This window comes from Megascapheus bottae, chromosome 25 (assembly GCF_031878675.1).
Source record: "Megascapheus bottae isolate mThoBot1 chromosome 25, mThoBot2.hap1, whole genome shotgun sequence".
NCBI lineage: Eukaryota > Metazoa > Chordata > Mammalia > Rodentia > Geomyidae > Megascapheus > Megascapheus bottae.
This window is the reverse complement of record NC_143533.1, coordinates 18,253,831-18,270,994: the sequence shown is the minus strand read 5'-3', so window position 1 is coordinate 18,270,994 and position 17,164 is coordinate 18,253,831. Positions and strand designations below refer to the sequence as shown.

Sequence of the window (17,164 nt, the reverse complement as noted above, 5' to 3'; positions counted from 1 at the left end):
AGCTCAGGGCCTGAGCACTGTCCTTGGACTTTCTCAAGGTTAGAGCTCTACCACTTGAGCCTCAGCACCACTTCCAGCTTTTTTGTATGTACATGGTACCATGGAATCGAACCCGGGTCTTCGTGCATGGTAGGCAAGCACTTTAACCACTAGGCAAAACTCCCGGCCCCTTTACTATTGCTTTCTTTTACCAGTTAAAAACAAAGCTGGGAAATTTCTGGTTGCCTACCTAGTTTAACTGCTTAGCTCATGGTTGGGTGTTACACGAAAGGAATGGGAATCAATGCCTTCTCCCTTTGGGTGTTTCCTTCCATCTTTGTTATAAAGCAAGAAGAAATAATTGGATAAATAGAAATGGAAGAAAAAAAGTAGATCTCCCTATTATTTTGTACTGAAACAATCTACTTGTAAGAAAAATGTTACTAGTTTTATTAGTCATTTAAAAACATATATATATATATATATACACATATGAGGAGAACGCAAGAGAGAGGGAGAGATGTAGAAGTGAAATAATTATAGAACTCACGACTGACCTTTCACAAGTAGTATTCAGAGAAGGATTTTTCAAGTACTGTTTAAAACGGAGCTCAAAGGCCTGCCCAATAGTACTTATGACTTCTTGGGCCATTCCACTGCGACATTCCAGTATGTGACATGCTGTGAGGAGACAAATAATACATTTTCAGCAAACGAGGATGATATAAATTTATAATATCTCCAGAAGATGAATTCGCAAGTGGGTAAAAAAGAAATAAGTTTATAAGACCTGTTTGAAGCTGGGTGCCAGTGGCTCACATCTATAACTCTAGCTAGTGGGGGAAGCTGAGATCTGAAGATCACAGTTCAAAGCCAGCCCAGGCAGGAAAGACGGTGAGACTTTTACTTCAATTAACGACCAGAAAATTGGAAGTAGCATAGTGGTTCAAAGTGGTAGAGCACTAGTCTTGAGTGAAAAAGCTCAGAGAGCACCCAGGCCTGAGTTCAAGCCCCACAATTGACAAAGAAAAAAGAAAGAAAAGAAAGAAGCAGTGGCACCTGGCTCTCTGTCTATGAACAACAGGCCACTCTCCACTGTCAGAAAACATGTCCATTCTAACAGTTCTATTCTCATAGACATTCAAGAAATGGTCTTTTTTTTTTAGGTTGGTCACAGCCTCAACTCTCACACAAACATGCTACTTACCATTATCTCAAAGCCTTGGCCAAGAATTGCCCAATTTTCAGCTATGGGAAAAGAACACACACACACACACACACACACACACACACACACACACACACGTATGTAAAAAAGCCCATACCTTCCTAGAACTCACACTTAGCTTACTGCTTATGGCTAGTGCTCTACCACTCAAGCCATGCCTCTAGTCTGGCATTTTTTTCTGGATAATAGAAGACAGTCTTTCAGACTTTCTGCCTGGGAAAGCTTTGAACATTGATGCTTTGAGCTCAGCCTTCCCAGTAGCTAGTCTGCAGGTATGAACTTTTGGTGATGTTCTAACTTTTTCAGAGATAGTTCAGCCTTTCTCTCCACGTCTAGCATCAGATGTAGATCTGGATTCTTTTCATTCCTCCCTTGAATAAAGCCAGGTGGAGCCATAGTTCTACCACCATCAGGTCCTATAGTAAGATGTAAACAGAATTCCTTTTCATTTCCTAACCACACAGTCATGGATGAAAGGATGAGAATGACTTTTAGAAGATAGCAGACCCTTCTTCCCAGGTTGTGTTTGTCTAGAACTAGGCAAAGCTAGAAAACTATAAAGTCACACAAGTGGCATTTCTCAAGTTTTCCACCAGATGGTGCTATGGGACAGAAGGAAGAAGTCAATCTGAATCACCCAATGTCATAGGGACAACAGTGCATGTGCATTCACTTTGCAATTATATCAAAATAAATTAGTCTGTTCATTTAAAAATCAGCTTTCCTGAGTCCTAAATCCTGACAGTCCAGGTAAACTAGGCCCTCTTTAGACTCTATTTCAGAGAAAATATTAGAACCAACCTGGACAATGACAGATTTGGAAGAGAATATAGTTTCCCTCATTTGTAGCAGCTATAGAAGGTTGTATTTGTCACCAAAACTTTGATCTAACTGGCTCTTGCCTTTTCTATAGAAAAAGGACTTTTATGGGAAAAAAGTCCACTAAAGGGTTCTTGCCAAGAAAAGCAAAAGTGACAAGTGTCTTGATCCAAATGCACTAGTGCAAAGAGTATATGGGAAACCTGTGAACATTCTGGAAGACTAACCAAAAGCCCAGTCTCCTCTGACCCCCCACCCCACTTCTTGTCAGCCTCCAATCCTTAGCCCTGCCATCTGGCTGCTGTCTTTACTAGCCCATCCAAAACTTGGCTTGATCCTTGTACTGGAACACATTTTCCCCACCTCCCTTCCCTTCCACTCCTTCTCAGTGTGTGACCATCCATGGTATCTCCAGGAGAAAGTAGCTCTTCATCTTTCTTGGATGATTCTGACCCCTGGTGTCCTGCCTTCTACTGCTGGGTCACATCTCCTTTGATTACTGACAGTCCTCAAATCCTTAGTTCTGTTCTGTCTGGATTCATATCACTATGGCTGAGAAGCTGTGGTTTTCCAAAGCTGTTCCTATAGGTATTATTTCTTGATATCTCTCTCTCTCTCTCTCTCTCTCTCTCTCTCTCTCTCTCTCTCTCTCTCTCTCTCTTTTCTTTCCCTTCTTTCCCTCCCTCTTTTTCTTTCTCTCCCTCGTCTCCTTTCCCTCTTGCCCATTTTCTTCTCTCTGTGGCTTGTCTCACAAGATCTATTCCTTAGGAGAACTTGCCTGTCATTTTCTCCTGGCAAAATTAAATTCCCTGGGGTAATTTCATAACATTATTATTTCCATTTTTTGCTTTTTTGTGTGTGTGTGGGGGTCATGGGGCTTGAATTCTGGGCCTGGGCACTGTCCCTGAGCTCTTCAGCTCAAGGTTACCGACTTACTCCTGGAACCACAGCCCCACTTCCACTTTTCTAGTAATTAATTGGAGATAAAAGTCTCAGGGTCTTTAGTGCCTGGGATAGATGGCTATAAACCATGATCCTCAGATTTCAGCCTCTAGAGTAGCTAGGATTAAAGGTGTGAGCCGATATACCTGGCCATTTTTTTGCTATTCTTTTTTTTTTCATTTTTTGCTATTCTTATTCAAAGACCTCAAACTCCTTTATTTCCTTAAATGAAATATTATTTGTAAAAATTCGAAATTAAACACTAGGAAGAAATTTTAAAATGTCACAAAATCTTACTAAGAACAACCACCACTGGCAATAGTTTGTTGTGTGTTTCTCCCGCATGTATTCTACGTGGATCTACCCCTGTACACTGGGTGATACTATACACATTTACATCCTATATTTTCCCCATGTTCATCACTTACTATTCAAAACAGTCTTAATTGCTGCAGAGAAAAATATGCTACGGGTTCACTTGATTTTTCTATTTGTCTGTCTCTGTCTATAAATTGTGTCACTCCTGAGGCTTGAACTCACTGCCTGGATGCTAACCCTGTACTTTTTTTTTTTTCCTCAAAGCTAGTGCTCTACCACTTGAGCCACAGCTCCACTTCTGGTTTTCTGCTGGTTCATTGGAGATAAAGAGTTTCACAGACTTTCCTGCCCAGGCTGGCTTTGAAGTGCAATCTTCAGATCTCATCCTCCTGAGTAGCTACAACTATAGGTGTGATCCACTAATGCTTGACTAAAACAACGTACTTACCGAGTATTCAATAGCATCTTCCAATCTAACCACATTTTTACCATTTTCACTGTTAGATATGTGGTGTCTAATTATAAATCCTATCTCTCATTGCTAGTGAGGCTAAATATTTGTTTTGTTTTCAAATATTTCTTGATGATTCATAATATTCTACTATAAAGTTAGGCTCAAAGACCTGGAATTGATTCATCTATCTATTGGTTAATGACCTTATGAAAACTTCCCTTTTTCCTTTCTCTCCCCTCCCCTTTCTTTGTGGTTCATGGGGCTTGAACTCAGGGCCTGGGCACTGTCCTGAGCTATTTTTGGCTCAAGGCTAGCACTGTACCACTTTGAGCTCCACTTCTTTGCTTATTACCACTTAAAGTTGGTATCTAATAGTTTAACAAAATATAGGAGTTGTTTCCCTTACCTCGTTGATTAACTGGATCTTTTGCTACATAGGCAACATAGTCTGTAGTATCCTACAAAAAAGGAAAAACAACTGTATTTTGGATGGATTATACCATTGAAAGCTATGATCAAATTTAAGACAAAACATTCAAGCAGGTTGTGGGGCCAGGCACTGTGTCTGAGCTCTTTAGCTCAAGGCTAGTGCTCTACCACTTATAGCCACAGTGCCACTTCTGGTTTTCTGGTGGTTAATCAGAGATCAGTCTCACAATCCTTCCTACCCAGGCTTGGCTTTGAACTGTGATCCTCAGATCTTAGCTTCCTGAGTAGGTAGGATTATAGGCATGTGCCACCAGCTTGACACATTCTTTTTGTTTTGTTTTGTTTTGTTTTGTCGGTTATGGGGCTTCAACTGTGGGCTTTGGCATTGTCCCTGAGCTCTTCAGCTCAAGGCTACCACCCTATCCCTTGAGCCACAGCACCACTTCCAGTTTTCTAGTGGTTAATTGGGAGATAAGAGTTTCACATTCTTTAGTGCCCCCGTTGGCTTTGAATCTCGATCCTCAGATTCAGCCTCCTGAGTAGCTAGGATTACAGGCATGAGCCACGGCACCTGGCAACACATTCTTTTTGAATGGCTAGGGATCATGACTCTGTGCTGAAAGTTCAGCTCTCAGGAGCTGTGTGGTCACTAAGGTGTCATAAACTAGGTTGTGGCACACATCAAGATATCCCTACTGTTCAAACGGACACAGGGACATCAAGAAGTAAGGTGAGTTGGGCACGGTGGCTCACTCCTGTAATACTAGCTACTCAGGAGGCTGAGATCTGAGGACTAAGGTTCAAAGCCACAAAGGCACAAAAGGACCTGAGACTCTTATCTCCAATTAACCTTTAGAAAATGGGAAGTGGGGCTTAGCTCCAAGGTAGGGTAGCAGCCTAGAGCTGAAGAGCTCAAGGACAGTGCCCAGGCTGAGTTCAAGCCCCATGACCCACCAAAAAAAAAAAAAAAAAAGTAAGGGGTCAAAGAGATGCTGGGTTTTGTACTTGGCAGCTTAGATGAATGCAACATAAGCTGGCTTAAAGAAAAATACAATAAGAATACAGTGCCATTATCTAGTCAGTATAGCCAGCGGACAAAGAAATAATTTTTGCTCAGGATTTTTTTTTTTTTTGCCAGTCCTGGGCTTGAGCTCAGGGTCTGAGCACTGTCCTTGGACTTTCTCAAGGCTAGAGCTCTACCACTTGAGCCTCAGCACCACTTCCGGCTTTTTTCTATATGTGGTACCAAGGAATCGAACCCGGGTCTTCATGCATGCTAGGCAAGCACTTTAACCACTAGGCCAAACTCCCGGCCCCAAAAATAATTTTTGAAAAGGAAGAAACCAAGAAAGTTTAAGTCAAAAAGAAACACGTTGTTGACTTGGTAAAAAGCAAAAAAACAAAGCAGCAGCAACAACAACAACAAAAGCTCCTTAGTAATTCCAGCTTTTATTGAAAAGAATACGTTGATAAATGATGAGATTTGAATAATTAAAGATGCTTTTTGTTATCTCAGTTCTCAGGGGAAAAAAAATGCACACCCAGCACCATTTGCAGATATAAAATATGGCTCTCTAGAGGGCAGATGTAATCAGCTCCCAGGAAATAAAAGCCCAGCTCTTAATACCCTCCAGGACAATCAGTTAATAACATACAACGAATCATATAGGAAGCAGATCTCAGGGTCAGCATAACTTGTCTTCAGTTTTTTTTTTTTTAATAACACACGCCTAAGTAAATTTCTTGTGCAGAAAGAAAAGTGGCTTAAATATCTTCCCAGTTAATAAGATCATGTCTAAGAACTTTTTCCCCCCTATTAACCCAAAAGAAAAGGCAGCATTGCATCTGCCCCTACCAAGTCATCTTAAGTTGAAGCAGTGGCATGATGTCAGCAGTGTTGCCTGGTACAGGACCTGGACCTGACTGAGGGACTGTGTTGTGATAAGTTTGAGATGGGTCTGACAACACATGCATGATGGACACAACTGCTTTTCGTGGTGACACAGATATGATTAACAACAGCATCCCCACTCCTTAAAAATAAGGACCTTAGGCTGGGAGTTTGGTCTAGTGATAGAGTACTTGCCTAGCATGCCTGAAGACCCAGGTTTGATTCCACAAATCTAGAAAAAAGCTGGAAGTGGGCAGTGGCTTAAGTGGTAGAGCTCTAGCCTTGAGAAAATCCAAGGACAGTGCTCAAACCCTGAGCTCAAGCACCAGGACTGGCAAAAAAAAAAAAAAAAAAAAAAGACCCTGAGTCAAGAGGTTAAGCAAGGTCTACACAACTCCAGTGGCTGACACTCTATGCCATGCAACTGGAAATGTGGATAAACGTTTACTGGGAAGATTTCCAATCCCCAGTGCTTAGGATGAATCTAACTTACTATTTGTGTGTGTAGCGGGGTAGATAACTGGAGCTTAAATACAGGTCCTGGGTGCTGTCTTAGAACTCTACCATTTGAGTCACAGCTCCACTTCTGGCTTTGTGGGGGGGTCGGGGGGAGTGCAGGGATTGGAATTAAGAATCCTAACGGACTTCCCAACCCAGTGGTTGGTGGGCTTGAATTTAGGTACTGTTCCTGAGCTCTTTTTGCTCAAGGCTATCACTCTACTACTTTGAGCCATAGTCACTTTCAGTTTTTGGAGCTGAGTCTCACTGGGACATTTCTGCCTGGGCTGGCTTTGAACCGTGATCCTCAGATCTCAGCCTCTGGAGTAGGTAGGATTACAGGCAACAGCCACCAGCACCTGACTCCTTTTTTATTTCTTAAATTTTTTAAATTACCTGTCACATTTATCTAATAATAGACTACAAGAACATTTGAAAAACACATACAGTGGTTCTTACACTTTACAAGGAAGTTCTTTTAACTTTTTTTTTGTGTGTGTGTGCTAGTCCTGGGGCTTGATCTCAGGCCTGGTCCTTGATCCTGAGCCACAGCACCACTTCTGGCCTTTTCTGTATATATGGTAGTAAGGAATTGAACTCACGGCTTCATGCATGCTAGGCAAGCACTCTACCACACTCTTTTTAACTTTTTAAAAAATAACTTACGACAGCTGGGCACATTGCTCACGCCTGTAATCCTAGCTACACAGGAGGCTGAGATCTGAGGATCAAGGTTTGAAGCCAGCCTGGGCACATAAGGACCTGAGACTCTTATCTCCAATTAGCCTCTAGGAAATGGGAAGTGGGGCTTGGCTCAAGGATAGGGTGGTAGCCTTAAGCTGAAGAGCTCAGGGACAGCATCCAGGCCAAGTTCAAGCCCCATGACCTACCAAAAAAAAAGAACTTTTGACAAAGCCATACTTACAGGATCCCCTCCTGAAGCAAATGAAATAGACTGCATGTGATGATTGGCAATAATCTGAAAAACACAAATAAAATAAATAGGTATAATACTATAAATGATCATTACTAGTTATGTAACATAACACACAATAACCTCAAGAAAGGTAATAAGCACTCTGTTTCTAACAGCAATGAACTGGATGTCCACTGTGATTCTCAGACAATGGACTCCTATAGAACAAGAACTTGTTAGCTGAGCAAAGTGCCCCCAACATAAAGAATGTATAGTATATACTTTCATTTACTGATGTTTAAAAGCAGATGAAATTAGTTTCTTGTGCTGAAAGTAAGGATGATGGTTACCCTTGGAGCACAGGAAGAAAAGGCAAATGATTACCAGGGATACTGAAAATGCCACTTCTTGATCATTTCAGGACAATTAAGCTACACATCATTTGCATATATTTCTATTTCAATGAAAATAATCAGTAAGCATGAAGTTTAATGTAATTCTATCAACAAAAGCCCATTAATTAGACATTTTGGGGGGAAGGAGAGAAGTACATTGTATAGGAATATACCTAAGCCAAGTGATGGTGGCTCACACTTATGTAATCCTAACTACTCAGAAGGCTGAGATCTAAGGATCATGGTTTGAAGTCAGCCTGGGCAAGAAAGTCCATGAAATACTTATCTCCAATTAACCTCCAGAAAACTGGAAGTGGCACTGTGGCTCAAAGTGGTAGAGTGCTGGCCTTGAGCTTAAGAGTTCTGGGACAGCACCAGGCCCTGAGTTCGAGCCCCAAAACAGACACAGACACACACACACACACACACACACACACACACACACACACACACACACAAAGAATATACCTAAGCATAAGCTAATAAGAATAATGTAAAGTTTTGGGAAAGCTTTACTGAAGGGCATTAAAAAAGAGATCTGATAATGTAGGAAAATATTACAATTAATTATGTCTAAATTAATACATAAATTTCACATCATTTTGAGAGAAATGCTCCCAACATCCTTATTGGGAATTTTCAAGACGTTCCTAAAATTAATATGAAAATATAAATTAACATGTAAGTATAAATTGCTAAAGCAATTGTGTAGCTCCCACATGAGCTATAATTCTATTTCTGGCTTTTTGTTGGTTATTTGGAGATAAAATGTCTTATAGATTTTCATGTCTAAGCTGAATATCTCAGCTTCCTGAGTATCTGGATTATAGGCATGAGCCACAAGTGTCCAGTGAGGTAAAGCAATTTAAAAAAAAAATAACAAGTGGGGGCCGGGAGTTTGGCCTAGTGGTAGAGTGCTTGCCTACCAAGCACAAATACCTCAGTACCCACAAACATAGAAAAAGCCAGAAATGGTGCTATGGCTCAAGTGGTAGAGCTCTAGCCTTGAGAAAGCCCAAGGACAATGCTCAGGCCCTGAGTTGAAGGCCCAGGAGTGACAAAAAAAAAGTGGATAGGATATACCTCATTAGATAACAAGACATATAACAAAGATATTCAAACCACTTATAAAATAAGAAAACATAAATGCTGAAGAAGAGCTAAGGCAATTTTTAGAGAACAAAGACAAGATTTTCACTGGGCACCAGTGACTCACTCTTATAATCCTACTTACTCAGGAAGCTGAAATCTGAAGAACAAGGTTCAAAGCTAGCCCAAGCAGGGAAAGTCTATGAGACTCTTACTACCAATTAACCAGGAAAAAAGCTGGAAGTAGAGGCATGATCAAGAGGTAGAGTTCTGGCCACGAGCAATAAAGCTAATGAGCAGTGTCAATCCCTGAGTTTAATTTTTTCTGTATCAGCTAACTAGACATTATTGAAGTGGAAAAATCCACACATTTTTTTTTCTTTGCCAATCCTGGGCTTGAGCTCAGTGCCTGAGCACTGTCCTTGGACATTCTCAAGGTTACAGCTCTACCACTTGAGCCTCAGCACCACTTCCGGCTTTCTTCTATGTATGTGGTACCGAGGAATTGAGCCCAGGTCTTCGTGCATGCTAGGCAAGCACTCTATCACTAGACCAAACCCTCAGCCCCCAAAATCCATAATTTAAAAAAAATCCATATATTTAAAAAAATCAATTCTAATACTCAAAGGACATATAAAAATTCTTGTGTTTGATTAAATATAAACAAACACTTGGGCTGGGAATGTAGCTTAGTGGTAGAGTTCTTGCCATGTATGAAACCTTGGGTTTGATTCCTCAGTACCACATAAACGGTAAAAGCCAGAAGTAGTGGTATGGCTCAATAGTAGGGTGTCAGCCTCTAGCAATAGAAGCTCAGGGACAGTGCCCAGGCCCTGAGTTCAAGTCCCAGGACTGGCAAAAAAACAAAATAAAACAAAACCCAAAATGACTCTTAAACAATAAATGCAGGGAGAACATAGTTGTAAAATTTAAAACAAAGTTGCATATGTAGAGTTTTGTAAGGATTTCTTAGAAATCAATACAAAAGGAGCTGGCAGCATGGCCTAGTAGTAGAGCACTTGCCTAGCAGTAGAGCGCTTGCCTAGCATGCAAGAAGCCCAGAGTTTGATTCCTTGGAACCATATACCCAGAAAAAGCTAGAAGTGGGGTTGTGTCCCAAGCGGTAGAGCTCTAGCCTTGAGAAAGCTCAAGGACAGTGTGTAGGCCCTGAGTTCAAGCTTCAGAACTGGCAAAAAAAAAAAAAAGTAAGAAATAGAAATAAACTCCAAATAGAGCTAATTAATTCACGAAACAAATAAGAATGCTTGAAAAATATACTGAAAGATAATCAATCTCAGAAGTGGCAATAGAGCTGAATAGCTCAAGAGCAGCACCCAGGCCAGGAGTCCAAGTCCCACCACCAACCAAAAAAAAAAAAAAAAAAGGTAATCAATCTCCAAGCATGAATATAAAACAAAATGACATTAAATTGATTAAAAAAGTAAACTTCAACAAATCATATGTGGTAAGGGTGTTATAAATTTGTACAGCTATTGGAGATAGCGATTTGATAGCATTCATTTAAAGCATGAATACACTACCATGGCACCTTTTATTCTAGAGGAACACTGAAACATGTGGATGTTCCATTGTTTACAATATCAGTGCATGCTTAGGTCAACTTCAGTATGATTGCACAAATGACAAATGAAAACCCCAAACCACACAAAACACAAAAAGACTGAACCAAAGCTAATTTTTCACAACACTGCTGAGACTGTTTCTGCCTCCCCACTCCATAGACAGTATGTCAAAACATGCAAATCCTACAAATATGTTAAGATCCTTGTGAAGGCAAAGAAAAGGAAAGAAAGTATATCAAATTATAAAAAGTGAGCTCCTAGGGAAAGAAATAGGACCAGATATTTTACTATAATTTTTAAATACATGTTTCTCTGTGGAGGATGGCACATATATGAATATAGACAGAGATAGATTAGATGGAGCTAGCTAGTTAGACGAACAGAAAGGATCATTTCCTAATATGTGGATTGGTGACAGACACGGCCTCCTTTGGAAATGTGGATTCTGCAGTTATTCACGCCTGGACCAGTATGGACGATGAAGAAAGGAGGGGGCAGAGCCTGACTGTTGCTATGGAGACCACGTATTGTCCAGCTTCCAGCATCTCCCGGGGTAGGGGGGGAGGTACACTTAACTCACGCAAAGGGAAAATAACGGCTTGCATATTATGGGCCTCTCGATATGAACCTGTTCACATCGATCCAAATGCAATCCACCGCCACCATCACCATGGAACCATCGGCCGAGAGACAGACAGCAAACCCCTCCCCCGCCCCGCCATTGTGACTATGTGGAATTCGAGCCCAGAGAGAGATGTCCCCTCCCCGCGTTTCCCCCCCCCTTTCCGGGGGGGGGGTCTGCAGAAGTACGCAGGCGCAGAGCATTACGTCAGCGCGCTCTCCAAGCTCAGCGCAGGCGCACTGCCGCACACGCCCACCCGCGCATCTCCTCTCTTGCACCAGCAGTTCGTTGTCGTTGCTTTTTTAGGGAAGAGAAGAAAAAAAAAAAAAACAGACAAGAAAAAGCGGGGGAAAAAAAAAAAGGTCGAAATCATGTCGATGACCATGGCAGAAATGGCAGAGCTGTCCGAGCTGTACGAGGAGTGCAACGACTTGCAGATGGACGTGATGCTGGGCGAGGGCGACCTTCCGCAGCTGGAGGAGGTAGGCCCCATGGAGGAGGAGGCGGGGGCCGGGGCCCAGCCCATGGCAGCAGGGGCAGCGGCGGCGGGGCCGCGAGGGAAAGTGGCGGCCGGGCCCCGCCCCGGGGAGCAGCCCGGGCCCATGGCCGCTGCCGCCGCCGCCGGCCTCGATTTCGAGAGCGAGGACGAGGAATTCGATGATTGGGAGGATGAATACGAGTACCCCGAAGCGGATCGGCTGGGGGGCGCGGGCTACCGAGTGTCCGCCGCCCTGGAAGAGGCCAACAAGATGTTTCTGAGAACCTCCCGGGCCCGGGAGGCCGCCCTGGATGGGGGGTTCCAGATGCATTACGAGAAGACCCCCTTCGACCAGCTAGCGTTCATCGAGGAGCTCTTCTCGCTCATGGTTGTCAATCGTCTGACCGAGGAGCTCGGTTGCGATGAGATTATCGATAGGGAGTAAAATCAGAGGCTGGTGGCAAAAATAAAAAAAAGAGGAGGAGGAAACTACCGAAGGACAGATTCCAACATTCCGCTCTCTCTTTGGGGTTTCCTTCCCAATAGTTCTGTGCCAGTGGGGGGCGGGGGGGAAACTTGATCTTCGAATAAATGTTTTTTTAGAAAAAAAAAAGTTGTCTTTTTTTTTTTTTTTGGTTTGTTTCCCTGAAGAGAAGACAATAGGACAGTGACTGGACAGTTGTGAAAAAGGAAAAGAAATATGGAAGGAAGGAAAGAAGGAAGGGGGGAGAAAAAAAAAAAAGAGCTTAGGACTGTGGAAGTCTTGTTTTCAAGAATGCCCTGGAACACTTGTGGCTTTGACTTTTGTTATTGATCCAGATTTTTCCTTTCATTGGGGAAGACATCTTTTGGACACGGTCCGCTTTAAAGATGATTTTGCAAGAGGATTGCCAATACAAGAGCCCACTGACACTAGTCATATGAGAAGAAGAGAAATGCATCCATAAGACATCTTTGAATCATTTGGACTTGAGACAACTCAAAATTGTAGTTTCTGATCTTAGACCATTTGTAATTATTGAAGATTAAATTTGCATTGTTAGATTAATTAATTCATTTCCCAAAAGGATGAAGAAAGTAAATATATAGAGAGATAAATAGATCATGTGCTGTTATTTTACAATGTGTTTTCCAGGAAATTGAAATGTTAGTACATGTAACCTGATCATGTATCAAGCAGCTGTGAGCTATAATCAGGAAAATTCACTGTCGTGACTATTTTAAGATGTCAAAAAAAGAAACCTTTTTTTTTAAGTTTCAATTTAGACGTTAAAATGTAAGTGAAAGTACAAAGAGAAAAAGCTATTTCTAGCACCCTTAGATACTAACGTATATATTTTGTCTTGCTTGCTGTTCTTTGTTAAGGTTGATGGTTGAACTTGATATTGTGAAAATTCTCAAGTAAAAGGAAATCCCAGAATGGTTTTTTACAAACAATTATACTATCTGTCTTTGAAGGTAAACCTAGCCAGAAATCCACTCAGTATCTGAAGTTTCCCTCTGTCTCCTCCTCTAATTAAGCTTGGTATTCCTTATGCACCAGCATTGGAGATAATAAAATTCCTTGTTCAGTGTGTTTTGTTTGTCTGGTAATATTGCATACACACATACATACATATATGCTTCATGAATGTTTCTATTGTCCATTTTTCTAAATTTAATGTTTATAAAGAAAAAATGATTCACATTCAAACATTTGATTTACAAATTAACTTCTGAAAGTTACAGTTAAGGAATGTATAGCCTGAAAGGATTTGCCAACTTAGGAAAACCTTCCCCATTCATGGTTGCTGCTATAGTCATTTCACTGAGTTGCTGGTTCTATGAGAGTCATAGTTACAACAGAAGGCTATGCGAAGCAGAATGAGTACAAAGGCAGATCTCAGCATGGGTCAGTGGTCAGTTCAAAGATTCAGATTCTCATCCATGATGTCAGTAAAGAACAGATTCTGTGTAGTAGGACAACTCAGCCTTTGACCCATTCATCCACTTGGAGGAGAAATACTGTAACATGTGCATCTGTGACAAAGATAATTAAACTCACTGGGAACAGTAGTTTTGTTGGGAGGGGAAGAGAATGGGAAATCTATACAAGAAGTAAAAAATGTTGGTTCTTAATCCTAGAGCCTCTCTCCTAACATCTTCTGTTGCCTTCTTGTAGCTTATAGTTGTAGACAGATGGGACTATGGGTAGTAAAGTGTGTGGTGTAAACTGGCAGGTATTCTTGAGGGATATGCCAGTGACCAATCAACTGGCCAGGTGTATTTACCTCCAGATAAAGATGGCAAAAAACAAAACAAAAAACCTGATATCTACAACTGAGAAGCCCAGAAGGTAAGGTAACTTTCTTCATGTGGCCTTGAATCCTCCTCTTCTGACATGACCAGTGCAATTAAACCTTCCATGAGACCCTGATCAACAATGCTCCATTATAATAAAACCTTAAAATATTAGAAAAATCACACTCTAACACAGAAATAACCTGATAAATGGACTTTTTTTTTTTTTTTTTTTTTTTTTTTTGCCAGTCCTGGGCCTGAGCTCAGGGCCTGAGCCCTGTCCTTGGACTTTCTCAAGGATAGAGCTCTACCACTTGGGCCTCAGCGCCACTTCCAGCTTTTTTCTATGTATGTGGTGCCAAGGAATCGAACCCGGGTCTTGGTGCATGCTAGGCAAGCACTCTACCACTAGGCCAAACTCCCGGCCCCTAAAAGGACTTTTTTTTTTTTTTTTACTTTAAAAGCAATGCCAAGCGTATTGTAGCTTAATATTTTGGAAAGCTTTCCCACCTAAAGAAATAGAAGAAGAGTGAAAGGGTATCAATGTATGGGAATTAATGTACCATCTATCTGGCAAATATCAGGTAACCCTTCTATTAATTACAATAAAAAATATATGAAAAAAAAAAAAGAAATAGAAGAAGAGGCCCAGAGTGTGGCCTAGTGGTAGGGTGCTTGCGTAGCATGCATGAAGACCAGGGTTTGATTCCTCAGTGCCACATCCACAGAAAAAGCTGGAAGTGGTGCTGTGACTCAAGTGGTAGAGCATAAGCCTGGAGGAAAAGCCCAAGGACTACTCAGCCTGAGTCCAAGCCCCAGGACTGGTGAAAAGAAGAAACAGAAGATGAGCTAGAGTGTGACCTAGTGGTAGAGGGCTCACTTAGCATGCATGAAGCCCTGGGTTCGATTCCTTGGTATCACATACACAGAAAAAGCCAGAAGTGGCACTGTGGCTCAAGTGGCAGAGTGGTAGCCTTGAGCAAAAAGTGTCCAAGAACAGTGCCCAGGCCCTGAGTTCAAGTCCCAGGACTGGCAAAAATAAAAAGAAAATGTTTTCTGCTTAAGTTTCAGTTTGCTATATCATCCCTAGAACTGGTATCACCCTTCCTCTGTGCCCTCATCCATACCCAGTCCAATGACAAAAGCCAGGTCCATCAGGTATCAGGTTCTTCATATAAAGCCAATCAAGTAGCAGCAAGTATTTGTAGATAGTTCAATGCCCCTGTCAGTGATGAGTTGGTAATATTAGTCTAATTGTAGTTATATATACATGTTGGGCGGACTTTTTTCCTTTTGGTTTATTAAACTGGAAGCATACATTCGCATATCTCTTTATTAGCCCTAGACTTCCAGAAAAACGGCTGTGTTAAAGTATAAAACAATGTTGGCTCTTACCTGTTGATTGTCCAGATTCACCAGTGTGAGGCTACATGTTGAGACAGTCAATTGTATGTTCATTCCCGAGAACTGCAGGTGACTTCTGCCAAGAACGGTTGATAGCAACTTAACTGGGGCCTGGAAAAATAGTAAAACCATACTATAAAGTAAAGGATCTTGATAGACTCATACACTATAGTAATGTTTTCAAAACATTAAAAATCATTCAAAACCCATATTCTTCTGGATTTTACTTTACATAAATGAGATAGAATGTTTTTTTAAACTAAAAAAAACCCACTTTTTTGTTTTACAAAGTAAAACTTAAACACTTTTTAATAAGTGAAATTTGAGGCCTTAGAACTTTTCTCCCACTTCCCTTTTCCCCAGGAGTGGGGCCTGTTTTCTATAAACCAATTCCTCAGAGTTTAGACCAGCTGAACTTTCCTGTGCAAAACTTACAAAAGAAAAAAACAACCCATCAAGGACTAGGGCTTTAGCTTAGTGGACCATTGTTGCACAAGGCTCTGGGATTGACCCCCCCCTAGCACTGCAGTTGGGAATAATGAGGGGGGTAGGAGGGAAGAAAAAAAATGGAGAAGGTTGGAGTGGAGAGGGGAGGGAAGGAAAAGGAAGAAGAAGGGAAATGCTTTCATTATTGATGTCATTTCTGTTTCTTTTTTCTTTCTTTTTTTTTTTTTTTGGTGGGGGGGGCTGGTATTGGGACTTGTGCAGGTACTCAGGTCCCTTAGTATTTTTGCTCAGCACTAGTGTTCTACCACTTGAGCCACACCCCCACATTCAGCTTTTTGCTGGTTAATTGGAAATCAAAGAGTTCCAGATTGGTCAAACAAGGCTCACTCTAAAACAAGATCCTCAGGTCACAGCCTCCTGAGTAGCCAGAATGACAGGTGTGAGCTACCAGCACCTGGACTCTAAACAACTATTTGGATACTCTCTTTGCCATAGCTGGAGGAACATAAAACAAGACAACCAGGCCAGGGAGTTTGGCCTAGTGAGCGAGTTCTTGCCTAGCATGCATGAAGACCTGGATTCCATTCCTCAGTACCACATACATAGAAAAACCTGGAAGTGGTGCTGTGGCTAAGTGGTAGAGCTCTAGCCTTGAGAAAGTCCAAGGACAGTGCTCAGATCCTGAGTTCAAGTCCCAGAATTGGCAAAAACAAAAACAAAACAAAACAAGACAACCCATATACCTTTCGCTTTTTAATAGCTCCATTTGCCCCAGGGACAGCTTCACACAGGCGACTTATTGCTTCCCTACAGAAGAGAAACCAGAGAGACTTAGCATACTACTGATGTGCTGTGACTATTCCAGAAATGATTATGGCCAAATTATACCTAGACCTAATGGGGAGTCTGACATAAACTGCCCTCCAACCCTATTATATCTAATCCTTCTGTAGCTAAAACTCAGGAAGAGAGGCTGAGAGTTTGGCCTAGTGGTAGAGCATTTGCCTAGCACCCACTAAGGTCTAGTTCGATTCCTGAGTACCACATACATAGAAAAAGCCGGAAGTGGTGCTGTGGCTCAAGTGGTAGAGCACTAGCCTTAAGACAGCCCTAGGACAGTGCTCAGGCACTGAGCTCACACCCAGGACCAGCAAAACAAAACAAAAAAAAAACAGCAAAACACAAACACAACAACAATAAAACTCAGGAAGATCTAGCAACATCCTAATACTCAAAAACTTGTTTTACAGGCAAGGGGCCAACCATTCACTTTACTCATCAATTTCCCCCCCCCCACCTGGATACCTGGATATTCAGATTTGATCTTATATGTTGTTGATTTTTTTTAACTTTTTTTTTTTTGTGCCAGTTCTGGGGCTTGAACTCAGGACC

The 17,164-nt window shown here is 41.6% G+C and overlaps 2 protein-coding genes across 2 annotated transcripts in view; one reads left to right on the top strand and one right to left on the bottom strand.

Moving 5' to 3' along the window:
- Positions 1–17,164, bottom strand: part of Shc4 (SHC adaptor protein 4) — a 58,148-nt gene that overhangs the window by 9,334 nt on the left and 31,650 nt on the right. Inside the window, exons 3-7 of the mRNA XM_090358455.1 lie at positions 16,516–16,579; positions 15,317–15,436; positions 7,484–7,537; positions 4,147–4,198; positions 537–660 (exon numbers count right to left, since the gene is read on the bottom strand). Coding sequence (XP_090214581.1) covers positions 537–660; positions 4,147–4,198; positions 7,484–7,537; positions 15,317–15,436; positions 16,516–16,579 — 414 coding nt within the window. The remainder of the gene's footprint in view (positions 1–536; positions 661–4,146; positions 4,199–7,483; positions 7,538–15,316; positions 15,437–16,515; positions 16,580–17,164) is intronic.
- Positions 11,400–13,217, top strand: Eid1 (EP300 interacting inhibitor of differentiation 1). The gene has a single exon (XM_090358456.1). The coding sequence runs from the start codon at positions 11,535–11,537 to the stop codon at positions 12,084–12,086; it is 552 nt and encodes a 183-aa protein (XP_090214582.1). The 5' UTR covers positions 11,400–11,534; the 3' UTR covers positions 12,087–13,217.